Below are 17,024 nucleotides of genomic sequence, written 5' to 3' on the forward strand. Positions count from 1 at the left end.
CAATCTGAAATTGCACCAAAAGCAGCCATAATATTTACAGACACCAACGTCAAATAGCTAATTACTCATCATAAAACATTTCTGAAAAATACATAGTCTGCAGCAATTGAAAGACAGGCATCTTGTGATTCCAAACAATATTTCCGATTTATTAAATGTTTTACAGTGCAAACAAAAAGTATCGCTATATTAGCGTAGCTACAATAGACAGAAATAATTGGGCGCCCACGGCCAGTCCACATGCACGACAGATATATGAAATAACATCATAAAATGGGTCTTACTTTTGCTGATCAGATCAGATCATCAGAATGTGTCCTCTGTCCAGATAAGTCGTTGTTTCGATTCAGAATGGCAAATTTCCCTCTTCAATTAGCATTGGCACAAGCCGAGTGGCATAAATTTCTCCAACGTAAACACAGTCAGAGGACAGAACACGGCAAAACTCCCGAATAAAGTTTCAATAATCTGATTAAACTATATTGAAAAAACATACATTACGATAATTTGGTCACATGTATCAAAAAAAATTCGAGCCGGAGACGTTAGCCGTTCGTTACCAAGGCAAAACAGAAGTCCATCCCACTTCCTCCAGAGTACCGGAAGTGGAGGGTCACGTCAAAGAAATAGGTTTTTTTCCACCACAGAACAAGATGAGCAGAAAAATTTCTTCTCTGACATCCTCTTTACACCAATAGGAAGGCGTATAGAGTGTCAGCAGACTCCTAAGTGTTAAGACCATGTATAGGCATCAGGTTGAAAAGAGCATCGATTTCTGACATTTTACTTCCTGGTCAGGAAAAGTGCTGCAGAAAGACTTCTGTTTCACTCAGAGAAATAATTCCAACTGTTTTAGAAACTAGAAAGTGTTTTCTATCCAAAAAGAATAATAATATTCACATTGTACGAGCAAGATTTGAGTAGGAGGCCGTTTGAAATGGGCACGATTTCACTTGCTACTCAACACTTTGCCTTGCAGCCATAAGAAGTTTTTAAGGAATGAATACGAATATGTACATAAAAATATATAAATGAGTGATGGCCGAACGGCATAGGCAAGATGCAGTAGATGGTATAGAGTACAGTATATACATATGAGATGAGTAATGTGGGTATGAAAACATATAAAGCGGTATTGTTTAAAGTGGCTAGTGATACATTACATCAAGATGGCAAGATGCAGTAGATGGTATTGAGATGAGTAATGTAGGGTATGAAAACATTATATGAAGTGGCATTGTTTAACCTGTCTAGGATCAGCGTGGCGCTAGCGGCACACCCTCCCCCCCCCACTGAAAAACCAGTGCCGCGAAATTCAAAAAAAATATTTTTTTTAAATATTTAACTTTCACACATTAAAGTCCAATACAGCTAATGAAAGACACAGATCTTGTGAATCCAGTCAACATGTCCGATTTTTAAAATGTTTTACAGGGAAGACACAATATGTAAAGATGTACATCTATTACCTAAAAATACATTAGCATAATCCACCATCTTTTATTTGTCCACCAACACCAGTAGCCATCACCAATTCGGCTAAACTAAGATATTTATAGCCCCTAACCAACAAAAAAACTCATTAGATGACAGTCTGATAACATATTTATGGTATGGGATAGGTTTTGTTAGAAAAAAGTGCATATTTCAGGTAGATGGCATAGGTTACAATTGCACCCACCGTCACAAATGGAATAGAAAAACTACTTAGAGCAACGTGTTTACCTACTTACTAATCATCAAACATTTCGTAAAAATACACAGCATACACGAATCGAAAGACACAGATCCTGTGAATACAGACAATATTTCAGATTTTCTAAGTGTCTTACAGCGAAAACACAATAAATCGTTATATTAGCATAGCACATAGCACATAGCAGCCCAGCATTGATTCTAGCCAAAGTGAGCGATAAAAGTCAACATCGCCAAAAGATATTAATTTTTTCACTAACCTTCTCAGAATTCTTCCGATGACACTCCTGTAACATCATATTACACAATCCATATAGAGTTTGATCGAAAATGTTTATATTTAGCCACCAAAATCATGGTTAGACAATGTGAAATGTAGCTCAGCTGGTCAGAAAATGTCCTTGCGCCACTTAGACAGTGATCTACTCTTATACATAAATACTCATAAACGTGACTAAAAAATATAGGGTGGACAGGGATTGATAGACAATTTAATTCTTAATACAATTGCGGAATTACATTTTTTAATTTATCCTTACTTTTCAATACAGTTTGCGCCAAGCGAAGCTACGTCAAAAAACATGGCGTCCTAAGCCACTAAAATTTTTCGACAGAAACACGATTTATCATAATAAAAATGTCCTACCTTGAGCTGTTCTTCCATCAGTATCTTGGGCAAAGGATCCTTTCTTGGGAGTAATCGTCTTTTGGTGGAAAGCTGTCCTCTTGCCATGTGGAAATGCCAACTGCGTTCGGGATGAACTGAAAAGCGTGCCCAACTATTCACATCGTTTCAAAAATAAATGTCCCAAAATCGCACTAAACGGATATAAATTGCTATAAAACGCTTTAAATTAACTACCTTATGATGTTTTTAACTCCTATAACGAGTGAAAAGATGACCGGAGAAATATAACAGGCTAAACTAACGCTTGGAACAGGAGAGGGTCGGTGTCCTCCACGCGCGTGACGCACCAAGAAAAGACTTGCTAGCTACAGGGTTTTTTGATTTATAGGGCCTGTGAACGCGCAATCGACCCCATTGGAATCGTCATCACGTAAAGGCATCCAGGGGAAGACGTAAGAAGTGTCCGTACAGTCATAGCAATAACAGTGCCCTTTTAACTGACTTCAGAACAGTGGCCAACATTTCTGAAATCTGAATCCATGTCAGGGAAATTGCTGTAGAATGGGCTCTGTTCCACTTAGAGACAAAATTTCAACTCCTATAGAAACTATAGACTGTTTTCTATCCAATAATAATAATAATATGCATATTGTACGATCAAGGATTTTGTGGGAAGCCGTTTCAAAAATTACCCAATTAGCATAGTCTCAACAGCGCCCCCATCCTCAACAGGTTAAAGTGGCTAGTGATACATTACATCAAGATGGCAAGATGCAGTAGATGGTATAGCGTACAGTATATACATATGAGATGTGTAATGTAGGGTATGATAACATTATATAAAGTGGCATTGTTTAAAGTGGCTAGTGATACATTTAATTACATCAAGATGGTAAGATGCAGTAGATGGTGTAGCTTACAGGATATACATATGAGATGAGTAATGTAGGGTAAGTAAACATTATATAATATAAAGTGGCTAGTGATAAATTGATGACATTAATTTGTCCATTTATTAAAGTGGCTGGAGTTGAGTCAGTATGTTGGCAGCAGCCACTCAATGTTAGTGATGGCTGTTTAACAGTCTGATGGCCTTGAGATAGAAGCTGTTTTTCAGTCTCTCGGTCCCCGCTTTGATGCACCTGTACTGACCTCGCCTTCTGGATGATAGCGGGGTGAACAGGCAGTGGCTCGGGTGGTTGCTGTCCTTGATGATCTTTTTGGCCTTGCTGTGACATCGGATGGTGTAGGTGTCAAGGGAAGGGAGAGGTCAGTAATCCAGAGCAGAGTCCAAAAGGTTCAGAACAGGCAGGCAGGCTCACGGTCAGGGCAGGCAGAATGGACTAAACCGGGAAAAGTAGAAAACAGGGCCTAGAGAGAAATACAAGCACAAGACAGGTGAAACATATCAGGGTGGGACAAGGAAAGGGTGTTTCACGCCAACCACGGTGCTTCAGGCTAACTCTTGACTCTTTCCTCACACAGCTTGGGTCTGGCACTCGCCTACCTGTCTGCGTGACATTTTATGTAAACTAGTTGCTGAGGAAGCAGGCAGCGTAGATCCCTATATGGTGCCATTCGGGACAAAGCTACTATTTCCCTCTGAGTGGGAGATGACGTTATGAGTCATTGTTTTGTCCCAACTTTGTATTTTGTGTGCCAAGTGCCAACACCATTGTTTTGATAAATACCTCTCCAGCTCTTCTTTGTTCTTGACGGGAACGCTTACTGTTGGCCGACTGTGTCCCAAATGGCACCCTATTCCCAATTTAGTGCTGTACTTTTGATTGGGCTGGTCAAAAGTCGTGCACTATATAGGGAATAGGGTGCCATTTGAGACGCTAGCCTACTGTTTGGTTGCAGGGTGTTTTAGCTAGAATTGGCGTGTTGACATTGCTAATGGTTATGATTGCTAAGCAAGTGAAGCCCTGGCTTTGACCTTTTGTTTGAAGTCCACAGCTTAGCCACGGCCTGAGTCACTCCACTGAGGACAGACTGACGGATGGACACATTGAGCCTGAAGGGGGAGAACAATCTGTCCAAAAAATATTTATAATCACATTCGTGCTGCGTAGTTGCCACGTGTGCCTGGTCACCACAAAATGTGTTTTGTTTGTTGGGAAAATGTAAAAGGGTTCCGTATATGGTGCCATACTGTCTGTGTGTGTGTGTGTGTGTCTGTGTCTGTGTGTGTGTGTCTGTGTCTGTGTCTGTGCATGACATTTGTGTGGGTGTATGCAAACAGTACGTGTGATCAGAGAGCAAATATCAAAGTACTGCATCTGGACTTTGATGATAGAAAACCCTTTACATTCACTGAACACATTACAGTAATCAGGCTCCATAAAGATGTTTGTGTATGTGTTTGGATGATGCGTATGGCATCACTGTTGATTCTTGTCTCCCCATCTACTCTAATATTCTTGAAAGACTTAATTGCAGTAAGTTGTCACAAGTTGATCAAAGACAGTGAGCAGTAGAGAGACAGTCGGACAATGTGAAGGCAGTCGAAGAGAGTCTTTCTTATCCCGTCACATATCTCCAGATATTGGAGAGCTTTCTACTGTTTTTCTACCGTATGGGCTATTGAAGTTTATTTTATTATTGCTGAAATATTGATACCCCCCAAAAAATTGTATTTTTTCTCTCAGTGTTTATTTATTTGACATGGGGACAATTCAAAATGAAAAAAAGAGTGGGAAGGATGAAAGAAAAGGCAATATGACGCCTGGGTTTTGCATTATTCCCCCATTTTACGACAAATACCACAGCAACAGCGATCGAGTCCTGTATTTAATCAAGCCTTTATTTAATATTAAATGCGGGGAGATGGGCATTTTCTCCCATTTTCTCCCTCAATTCCCACCTGTTTTGTGAGATGTTGTCCTTACTGGCTATGGAGCCTGAGTCCTACGTTCTAATTTCAGGTAGGGAGGGAGTAGCAGTCCGGATGTGCAATGAAGCCAAAGGGTATATAGGGGACTGTTAGAATGTATTTGAATCACATTAATAGAAGTCTTGGCAGATTTTAACGTCATTCTTTGGCCCCTACCTTGTTCGTGTTCGTACCGCACCTTTAACAATCTATAGAAATTACTGATCTTCTAATTCAATGTGCCCCTATTCTGTGAAGGGCACGCCATGTGGGAATTGAGTTCATCATAGGTAGCGCTGCAGTGTCTTGTCATAGTACACACGTTGACTGCCTTACTGGGAGGTGATGTCTGCTCCTCTTCCCTCTCTCGCTGGCTGTGAAATAGGAACTTTGCTTCTTGATGACTAGATAGAACATCCTTGACACAAAAGAAAGAGAAAAACCTTGACCATACTATAAAGGGCATACTGTAAAGTGCTACAAATGTATATAATAAACATGTTGGGATTGGCAGGTTCAAGGCTGTTTTAGAATCTGACATTTTGAACATGTCATGTTCCTTTGAAGCATGGAATTGTTTATCGACTGTAGCTATGTGGAACTATCCCTCACTTTCTGTCAATCTTCTCTGATGTTATTAAAGGTCCATTGCAGTCATACATGTGATTATCCTGTGTTTTATATATATTTCCACACTATTAGATTGGAATAATACCGTGAAAATGATGATAATGCCTGTTTAGTGTAAGAGCTGTTGAAAAGACTGCCTGAAATGTTGGCCTGCCCGGCGACATCACCAGGTGGTAAATTAGTTAATAGACCAATAAGAAAGAGTTCCAAACCTCTCTGCCAATAACAGCTAGTTGTCAGTTTTCCACTCCCCACTCAGACCACTTCCAGACAGTCCTAGAAAAAGTATTGCTTGAGAAATTGCTCCTTGCTTAGAAGCATTGTTTTTGTTTATTTTTGACCATTTTAATTGAAAACAATAACATTAAGGTACCCATGATTTGATATTGAGAGAGAAACAGCTGCATTAGTCCTTTAAGTATTACATTCACAATAGTGTCAACTGTCAATCAATGAATTCTATAGAAACTTTTCAACAACATGTTATATACCTCCAGAAAGCATGAAATCTCAGCTTGACTTTGCTTGCCTTGATTGCCAGATCCACACAGATTCGGACGAGGGCGAGGGGAACATCAAGTACACCATCTCCGGGGAAGGGGCGGGCACAATCTTCATCATCGACGAGCTGACGGGCGACATCCACGCCACCGAGCGATTAGACCGCGAGGAGCAGAGCTACTACACCCTCAGAGCTCAGGCCCGGGACCGGCTCACCAACCACCTGCTGGAATCCGAGTCAGAGTTTGTCATCAAAGTCCAGGATATCAACGACAGTGAACCCAAGTTCCTGGAAGGGCCGTATATCGGGAGTGTGGGAGAGCTTTCACAAATAGGTAAGGAGGGAGGGGTGTGTGTGTATTTGTGAAACAAAGGCGGTGCTGGATTGCAGGAATGTGTTCTGACTATGTTCAGGTCTGATCATGAAGATGTGAGCAGTTCATTTTAAGTATCAGAGATACAGTATGTGTCCATAGGGAAAAGTGGTAGTGCCTTCATTACCTGTCATTGGGAGGACATTAAATAGTATTTGAAGAGACATTTGTTGATGTTACAATTTTTACCCATGTCAGATTTGGACAATGCTACCCAATCCAGTCCCAAGATTACAATCGCCAGAGGTATACGTTTGAGAGTTTGTAAGGAAATGAGAAACCTTGTTTATGCCTGTGTGAGTGTTTTCGAGGTAAAGAACAGAAAGAGTTTTGTGTGTGTGTCAGAGAGAGTCTACTTGTAAGTAGGGGGATACTAGGCTAAATGTAACGTCTCTCGCCCTCCTTCGCTCCTGATTGGAATTAATTCCTGCCTTCTCAGCACGTTGTGGCCTTTTTTTCTGCCGGCAGTGCTTATTGAAACAGGGGGAAGAGAAGAGACAGAAGGCAAGATAACAGTGTAGAGAGAGACAGAGCGAGAGAGATGGGGAGAATAGTTCATGTTCGCGCCCTCCATTTCTCCTCCACCCACTTGTTCCCCCACCTCTCAGTCAAATTACACACAAAATTAGTGTGCACTTCATGTTTTATACAATGACTACAGTGCCAATGCTAATGAGATAACTGGAGTGCTTAGTCAAGCACTTCTCTCCGTTTAGTTTTCTGGTCATATTTGCTCTTCCTGTAGAACAACAGCTAATGGCGTTGCTGTGGCACCACTGTGATAAGGTCACAGTCACCGCGGTGCTTGGTTGAGAGGCTGGGGGCTTGGGTGACAGAATGCCGATCAATGATGCACACTTCAAACCAAACGCACAGCGCTAAGGGCCACTGCGTAGGCCTAGTTGATGGTGGCGCTCACACTTCAATATGATGTATGCTAAAGTGTACATAAATGTATTCACCTGAATTACTTGGTCCTAGTAGCAGCCATCTTATGACGGAAGAAGTTACACTTGTTAAATGTTTTTATGGAAAATGTGAACTATATGAAGCCTTGTGAGATAATTTTGAAATCAATTTAAATATAATTGGAAACTATTGTGTGAAGGAATGACAATACATTTATTATTCTCTTTCCAAACATGCGTGTCAACTTTTGAGTTAATATGTATTTTTTTTTTGCCATTCCATACACGTCCCATACATTGCACTGCCATCAAGCTTAACCATTTGACTAATTGATTAGCACAAATCAGCATTTGTTTCTGATGTCGTTTCACTCTATCCAGACACTTTAATCTCTGGCATGGAGTGAGACAAATGTGAGAACCACTGATCTGAGACGGTATTGGATGGAACGGTAATGGGAGCAGGTTTCCAGTATTATCCCAGGCTTCGTTCCTAATGGCACCCTATGCCCTACACATAGTTTACTGCTTTTTTACCAGATGCCTAGTGGCCCTAGCGCACTACTGTAAGTAGTAGGGTGCCATTTGGGAGACATCTTCAGCCAGTAGCATGCACATGCTCACTGTGCTTTTTTATGGCCTTGGTGGAAAGCTGGTCTGCAATAATAACAAGAAAGTAATCACAAGGCAGCCTGCGGCATATTCATTTTCACTTATCGCTCCTGTCATGTTCTTCCTAACATGGCCCTGTCATAGCTCATGGCCCCTATGAGAGAGGGCCCGGGAACCAAAATATATTTCTTTACACATCATTTAAAGTCTGCTTGTTGTTTCGGCTCGGTTAACGCCGAGGAAGAGAGGAGGGGAGAATAAACTAGGCCTGTCAGGCCGAAGATGAATGCCGAGGGATCATTCGCCGCCGTCCTGTGAAGACATGGTCCGGCTAATGAAAAAGGAGTCCTAAATCAAATTTGCGTCACGACGTTGGATGAATTTTGCATTGAGCTGTGTGAATGTCTTCATGTTCGGACCATTGGTTGAACAGGAATAGAGTCGTGCTGTGGCTGTTTCACCTCTGTATTAAGGGCCCTATACATGTTCTATGTAGTTTAGTTTAGTTTAGTTTATTAGGATCCTCATTAGCTACTTCACATGCAGTAGTTACTCTACCTGGGGTCCACATAAAACATACAAAATACTTGACAAAGTACACAAAAGTAATAGACAAGAACAGCATAAGATATGACATTAAATTAAAAAAATATGTATTTTTATAAAAAATGAAATAAAATAAGAGTTATAATGTACAGTTGAAGTCCGAAGTTTACATAAACCTTAGCCAAATACATTTAAACTCATTTTTTTTAAAATTCCTGACATTTAATCCTAGTAAAAATTCCCTTTCTTAGGTCAGTTAGGATCACCACTTTATTTTAAGAATGTGAAATGTCAGAATAATGGTAGAGAGAATGATTTATTTCAGCTTTTATTTCTTTCATCACATTCCCAGTGGGTCAGAAGTTTACATACACTCAAATAGTATTTGGTAGCACTGCCCTTTAAATGGTTTAACTTGGGTCAAACGTTTTGGATAGCCTTCCACAAGCTTCCCACAATAAGTTGGGTGAATTTTGACCCATTCCCCCTGACAGAGCTGGTGTAACTGAGTCAGGTTTTTAGGCCTCGTTGCTCGCACACGCTTTTTCAGTTATGCCCACAAATTTTCTATGGGATTGAGGTCAGGGCTTTGTGATGGCCACTCCAATACCTTGACTTTGTTGTCCTTAAGCCATTTTGCCTCAACTTTGGAAGTATGCTTGGGGTCGTTGTCCATTTGGAAGACCCATTTGCGACCATGCTTTAACGTCCTGACTGATGTCGAGATGTTGCTTCAATATATCCACATAATGTTCCTAACTAATGATGCCATCTATTTTGTGAAGTGCACCAGACCCTCCTGCAGCAAAGCACCCCCACAACATGATGCTGCCACCCCTGTGCTTCACGTTTGGGATGGTATTCTTCAGCTTGCAAGCCTCCCCCTTTTCCCTCCATGCATATCAATGGTCAAACAGCTCTTTTTTGTTTCATCAGACCAGAGGACATTTCTCCAAAAAGTAAGATCTTTGTCCCCATGTGCAGTTGCAAACCGTAGTCTGGCTTTTTATTGTGGTTTTGGAGCAGTGGCTTCTTCCTTGCTAAGCGGCCTTTCAGGTTATGTCAATATAGGACTTGTTTTACTGTGGATATAGATACTTTTGTACCTGTTTCCTCCAGCATCTTCACAAGGTCCTGTAGTTGTTGTTCATCTGTTCATCTTGTTGTTCATCTCTAGGAGACAGAACGCGTCTCCTTCCTGAGCGGTATGAGGGCTGTTAGGTCCCATCGTGTTTATACACTGTTCAAAAAAATTAAGGGAACACTTAAACAACACAATGTAACTCCAAGTCAATCACACTTCTGTGAAATCAAACTGTCCACTTAGGAAGCAACACTGATTGACAATAAATTTCACATGCTGTTGTTCACATGCACATTTGTGGCCTGCTGGAGGTCATTTTTGCAGGGCTCTGGCAGTGCACCTCCTTGCACAAAGGCGGAGGTAGCGGTCCTGCTGCTGGGTTGTTGCCCTCCTACGGCCTCCTCCACGCCTCCTGATGTACTGGCCTGTCTCCTGGTAGCACCTGCATGCTCTGGACACTACGCTGACAGACACAGCAAACCTTTTTGCCACAGTTCGCATTGATGTGCCATCGTGGATGAACTGCACTACCTGAGACACTTGTGTGGGTTGTAGACTCCGTCTCATGCTACCACTAGAGTAAGAGCACCGCCAGCATTCAAAAGTGACCAAAACATCAGCCAGGAAGCATAGGAACTGAGAAGTGGTCTGTGGTCACCACCTGCAGAATCACTCCTGTTTTGGGGGGTGTCTTGCTAATTGCCTATAATTTCCACCTTTTGTCTATTCCATTTGCACAACAGCATGTGAAATTTATTGTCAATCAGTGTTGCTTCCTAAGTGGACAGTTTGATTTCACAGAAGTGTGATTGACTTGGAGTTACATTGTGTTGTTTAAGTGTTCCCTTTATTTTTTTGAGCAGTGTACTTGTGTACTATTGTTTGTACAGATGAACGTGCGACCTTCAGGCATTTGGAAATTGCTCCCGAGGATGAACCAGACTTGTGGAGGTCTACATATTTTTTTCTGAGGTCTTGGCTGATTTCTTTAGATTTGACCATGATGTCAAGCAAATAGGCACTGAGTTTGAAGGTAGACCTTGAAAAACATCCACAGGTACACATCCAATTGACGTCAATTAGCCTATCAGAAGCTTCTAAAGCCATGACATCATTTTCTGGAATTTTCCCAGCTGTTTAAAGGCACAGTCAAATTAGTGTATGTAAACTTCTGACCCACTGGAATTGTGATACAGTGAATTATAATTGAAATAATAAAATTTATTTGTGTCATGCACAAAGTAGATGTCCTAACGGACTTGGCAAAACTATAGTTTGTTAACAAGAAATGTGTGGAGTGGTTGAAAAACAAGGTTTAATGACTCCAACCTAAGTGAATGTAAACTTCCGACAAACTGTATATAGGAAAGACACCAATCGACAACAACAATACAATTTACACACTATTCATATTCTTATATAGAGTACTGTTTAATTAGATATGTAGAAAGAGGAGAGGTGCTGTGATACAATATGGTTTTTTCAAATCAGTTTTTTTTTAGCTAAACTTGCTTTTTGCCTGAGTATCCTCTGGTGTCAGAGCATTCCACGATGACATGGCTCTATACATAACTGAGCGACAAATTACATCCGTTTTTTGGCATGGTTTATCGTGAAGAAACTCATGTCTGGTGGGCTATAGTGCATTCGGAAAGTATTCAGACCCGTTGACTTTTTCCACATTTTGTTTTTTCCCTCATCAGTCTACACACAATACTGTACCCAATAATGACAAAGCAAAAACAAGTTTAGAGAAATGTTAGCAAATGTATAAAACATTTCTTTGAACTGAAATATTACATTTACAAGTATTCAAATCAAATCAAATTATTAGTCACACGCGCTGAATACAACAGCTTTCACCTTATGGTGAAATGCTTACTTACAAGCCCCTAACAAACAATGCAGTTTAAAAAAATATGAGTAAGAATAAGAAATAGAAGTAACAAGTAATTAAAGAGCAGCAGCAAAATAACAATAGCGAGACTATACACAGCGGGTTACCGGTACATAGTCAAAGTGCGGGGGTACCGGTTAGTTGAGGTAATATGTACATGGAGGTATTAAAGTGACTGTGCGTAGATGATAACAGCAGATATTAGCAGCGGTGTAAAAGAGGGGGGAAGTGTAATGCAAATAGTCTGGGTAGCCATTTATTTAGATGTTCAGAAGCTTATGGCTTGGGGGTAGAAGCTGTTAAGAAGCCTCTTGGACCTAGACTTGGTGCTCTGGTACTGCTTGCCGTGCGGTAACAGAGAGAACAGTCTATGACTAGGGTGGCTGGAGTCTGACATTTTTTCGGGCCTTCTTCTGACACCGCCTGGTGTAGTCCTGGATTGCATAAAGCTTGGCCCCAGTGATGTACTGAGCCGTACGCACTACCCTCTGTAGTGCCTTGCAGTCGGAGGTCAAGCAGTTGCCATACCAGGCAGTGATGCAACCAGTCAGGATGCTCTCGATGGTGCAGCTGTAGAACCTTTTGAGGATCTGGGGACCCATGTCACTTTTTAGTTTCCTGAGGGGGAATCGGTTTTGTCATGCCCTCTTCATGACTGTCTTGGTGTGCTTGGACCATGTTAGTTTGTTGGTGATGTGGACACCAAGGAACTTGAAACTCTCAACCTGCTCCACTACACCACCGTCGATGAGAATGGGGGCGTGCTCGGTCCTCTTTTTCCTGAAGTCCACAATCATAACCTTTGTCTTGATAACGTTGAGGGAGAGGTTCTTGTCCTGGCACCACACGGCCAGGTCTCTGATCTCCCTATAGGCTGTCTCGTCGTTGTCTGTGATCAGGCCTACCACTGTTGTGTCATCAGCAAACGTAATGATGGTGTTGGAGCCGTGCCTGGCCTTGCAGTCATGAGTGAACAGAGAATACAGGAAGGGACTGAGCACGCACCCCTGAGGGGCCCCTGTGTTGAGGATCAATGTGGCGGATGTGTTGCTACCTACCCTTATCACCTGGGGGCGGCCCATCAGGAAATCCAGGATACAGTTGCAGAGGGAGGTGTTTAGTCCCAGGGTCCTTAGCTTATTGATGAGCTTTGAGGGCATTATGGTGTTGAATTCTGAGCTGTAGTCAATGAATAGCATTATCACATTGGTGTTCCTTTTGTCCAGGTGGGAAAGGAGTGAAGTGCAATAGAGATTACATCATATGTGGATATTTTAGGGCGGTATGCAAATTGGGTGGGTCTAGCGTTTCTGGGATAATGGTGTTGATGTGAGCCATGACCAGCCTTTCAAAGCACTTCATGGCTACAGACGTGAGTGCTACGGGTTGGTAGTCCTTTAGGCAGGTTACCTTAGTGTTCTTGGGCACAGAGTTGGTCTGCTTAGGGCTAGGCCCCTTTTTTCTCAATTTCTGCCTGAATGACGTGCACAAATTAAACTGCCGGTTGCTCAGGCCCTGAAGCCAGGATACGCATATAATTGGTACCATTGGAAAGAAAACATTATGGGCATTATGGTGTTGAATTCTGAGCTGTAGTCAATGAATAGCATTATCACATTGGTGTTCCTTTTGTCCAGGTGGGAAAGGAGTGAAGTGCAATAGAGATTACATCATATGTGGATATTTTAGGGCGGTATGCAAATTGGGTGGGTCTAGCGTTTCTGGGATAATGGTGTTGATGTGAGCCATGACCAGCCTTTCAAAGCACTTCATGGCTACAGACGTGAGTGCTACGGGTTGGTAGTCCTTTAGGCAGGTTACCTTAGTGCTCTTGGGCACAGAGTTGGTCTGCTTAGGGCTAGGCCCCTTTTTTCTCAATTTCTGCCTGAATGACGTGCACAAATTAAACTGCCGGTTGCTCAGGCCCTGAAGCCAGGATACGCATATAATTGGTACCATTGGAAAGAAAACACTTTAAAGTTTGTAGAAATGTTAAAATAATGTAGGAGAATATAACACAATAGATATGGTAACTTCAAAACGAATAAGAAATATCAGTTTTAGTACAGGGACACAGTCTTGGAAATTCGTGTTTGCGCGAGCCATGAAGACAGGACGCACCTGCTAAAATCGGTTTCCTATTGAACATACTTCTTTTCGTAAGAAATATTATAGTTTGATTACATTTTAGGGTATCTGAGGAGTAAATAGAAACGTATTTTGACTTGTTGAAGCAAAGTTTCTCTATGTTGAACGAGTGGATTACTCAAATGGATGGCGCCAACTAAACTAACATTTTGGGATATAAAGAAGGATTTTATCTAACAAAAAGACACTACATGTTATAGCTGGGGCCCTTTGGATTATAAATCAGAGGAAGATTTTCAAAAAGTAAATGAATATTTAATCGCTATTTGTGAAACCTGTGCCGGTGGAAAAATATTTTGATGTGGGATGCCGTCCTTAAACAATCGCATGGCATGTTTTCGCTGTAATAGCTACTGTAAATCAGACAGTGCAGCTAGATTAACAAGAATTTAAGCGCTCAACCGATATAAGACTCTTATATGTACCTAACTGTTTAATATCCATAATATTTATGATTATTTATTTGAATTGCGCACCCTCCAGTTTCACCGGAAGTTGTCCCGCTAGTGGGACTCCTAGGCCTAAAAATGTATACATGTTGTTATTACAGACTCAGACAGGGAGAGGTTGTAAATGTTAGTGAAGACACCTGCCAGTTTGTCAGCACATGCTCGCAGTACACATCCTGGTAATCCGTCTTGCCCTGCGAATGTTGCTTGTAATCCATGGCTTCTGGTTAGGGTATGTACGTACGGTCACTGTGGGGACGACGTAATCGATGTACTTATTGATGAAGCCAATGACTGATGTGGTGTGCTCCTCAATGCCATCTGAGGAATCCTGGAAAATATTCCAGTCTGTGCTAGCAATCCTGTCTGTGCTAACAGTCCTGTAGCTTAGCATCTGCTTCATCTGACCACTTTTTTATTGGTCGAGTCACTGGTGCTTCCTGCTTTAATTTCTGCTTGTAAGCAGGAATCCAGAGGATGAGGGAGAGCTTTGTATGCGTTTCTGTGTGTGGAGTAAAGGTGGTCCAGAGTTATTTTCCCTGTGGTTGCACATTTAACATGCAGATAGAAATTTGGTAAGACGGAGGTTTCCCTACATTAAAGTCTCCGGCTACTAGGAGTGCTGCCTCTGGGTGAGCGTTGTCCTGTTTGCGCGTTGTCCTGTTTACAGCTCATTCAATGCTGTCTTATTGCCAGCATCAGTCTGTGGTGGTATGTAGACAGCTACAAAAACACCAGATGTAAACTCTGTAGGTAGATAGTTTAGTCTACAGCTTATCATGAGATACTCTACCTCAGGCGAGCAAAACCTCGAGACTTCTTTAGATATTGCGCACCAGCTGTTATTTACAAAAATACATAGTACGCCACCCCTTGTCTTACCAAACGCCGCTGTTCTGTCCTGCTGATACAGTGTACAACCAGCCAGCTGTATGTTGATAATGTCGTCGTTCAGCCACAACTCCGTGAAGCATAAGATATTACAGTTTTGAATTTCCCGTTGGTAGTTTAATCTTCCGCATAGGTCATCGATTTTATTTTCCAAAGTTTTCACGTTTGCTAGCAGAATGGAATGAAGTGGGGGTTTATTCGATCGCCTATGAATTCTCAGAAGGCAGCCCGCCCTCTGGCCCCTTTTTTTAGGATCTGGGCCTGTTCCCGGGGAAGCAGTATATCATTCACATCGGGCTCGTCGGACTCGTTAAAGGAAAAAAAGGATTCTGCCAGTCCGTGGTGAGTAATCGCAGATCTGATGGAGATAAGTTATTTTCGGTCATAAGAGACGGTAGCAGCAACATTATGTATAAAATAAGTAAAAAAATTAAGTTACAAACAACGCAAAGAATCAAACAAAAAACACAATTGGTTAGGAATACATAAAACGTCAGCCTTGTTCTCCGGCGCCATCTTGTCAGATCCTTTATTCAGTCTTTTATTAAAGCTCTTTGGCAGCGATTACAGTCTTGAGTCTTCTTGGGTATGATTCTACACGCTTGACACACCTGTATTTGGGGAGTTTCTCCCATTCTTCTCTGCAGATCCACTCAAGCCCGTCAGGTTGAATGGGGAGTGTCGCTACACAGCTATTTTTGGGTCTCTCCAGAGATGTTCGATTGGGTTCAAGTCTGTGCTCTGGCTGGGCCACTTAAGGACATTCAGAGACTTATCCTAAAGCCATTCCTGCATTTTCTTGGTGGTATTCTTAGGGTCGTTGTTCTGTTGGAAGGTGAACCGTCGCCCGAGTCTGTTGTCCTGTTGGAAGGTGAACCGTCGCCCGAGTCTGAGGTCCTGAGCGCTCTGGAGCAGGTTTTCATCAAGGATATCTCTGTACTTTGCTCCGTTCATCTTTCCCTCAATCCTGACTAGTCTCCCAGTCCTTGCCGCTGGAAAATATCCCCACAGCATGATGCTGCTACCAAAATGCTTCACCATAGGGATGGTGTCAGGTTTCCTCTAGATGTTATACTTGGCATTCAGCCCAACAAGTTCAATCATGGTTTCATCAGACCAGAAAATCTTCTTTAGGTGCCTTTAGGTGCCTTTTGGCAAACTCCAAGAGGGCTGTCATGTGCCCTTTACTGAGGAGTGGCTTCCGCCTGGCCACTCTACCATCAAGGCCTGATTGGTGGAGTGCTGCAGGGATGGTTGACCTTCTGAAAGGTTCTCTCATCTCCACGGAGGAACTCTGGCGCTCTGTCAGGGTGACCATCGGGTTCTTGGTCACCGTCCCTGACCAAGGCCCTTCTCCCCCAATTGCTCAGTTTAGCCGGGCGGCCATCTCTAGGAAGAGTCTTGGTGGTTCCAAACTTCCTCCATTTAAGAATGCTGGAGGCCCTGTGTTCTTGGGGACCCCAATTCTGCAGAAATGTTTTGGTACCCTACCCCAGATCTGTACCTCATCACAATGCTGTCTCTGAGCTCTGTGGACAATTCCTTAAAGCTCTTGTCAACTGTGGGACCTTATATAGACAGGTGTGTTCCTTTCTAAATCATGTCCAATCAATTGAGTTTATCACAGATGGACTCCAATCAAGTTGTAGAAACATCTCAAGGATGATCAATGGAAACAGGATGCACCTGAGCTCAATTTTGAGTCTCATAGCAAAGGGTCTGAATACTTATGTAAATAAGGTATTTCATTTTTAAACATTTCTACAAACCTGCTTTCACTTTGTCA

General features: G+C 42.1%; 1 protein-coding gene across 2 annotated transcripts in view; it reads left to right on the forward strand.

Annotated features, from left to right (window-relative positions):
* The window catches only part of LOC129840734 (cadherin-22-like), a 334,105-nt gene that overhangs the window by 228,199 nt on the left and 88,882 nt on the right, over positions 1-17,024 (forward strand). For both annotated transcript variants that reach the window (XM_055908876.1, XM_055908883.1), the window contains one exon: positions 6,370-6,664. In XM_055908876.1, coding sequence (XP_055764851.1) covers positions 6,370-6,664 — 295 coding nt within the window. The remainder of the gene's footprint in view (positions 1-6,369; positions 6,665-17,024) is intronic.

The sequence above is a fragment of the Salvelinus fontinalis genome, chromosome 3 (genome assembly GCF_029448725.1).
Source record: "Salvelinus fontinalis isolate EN_2023a chromosome 3, ASM2944872v1, whole genome shotgun sequence".
In the NCBI taxonomy this organism is placed as follows: Eukaryota; Metazoa; Chordata; class Actinopteri; order Salmoniformes; family Salmonidae; genus Salvelinus; species Salvelinus fontinalis.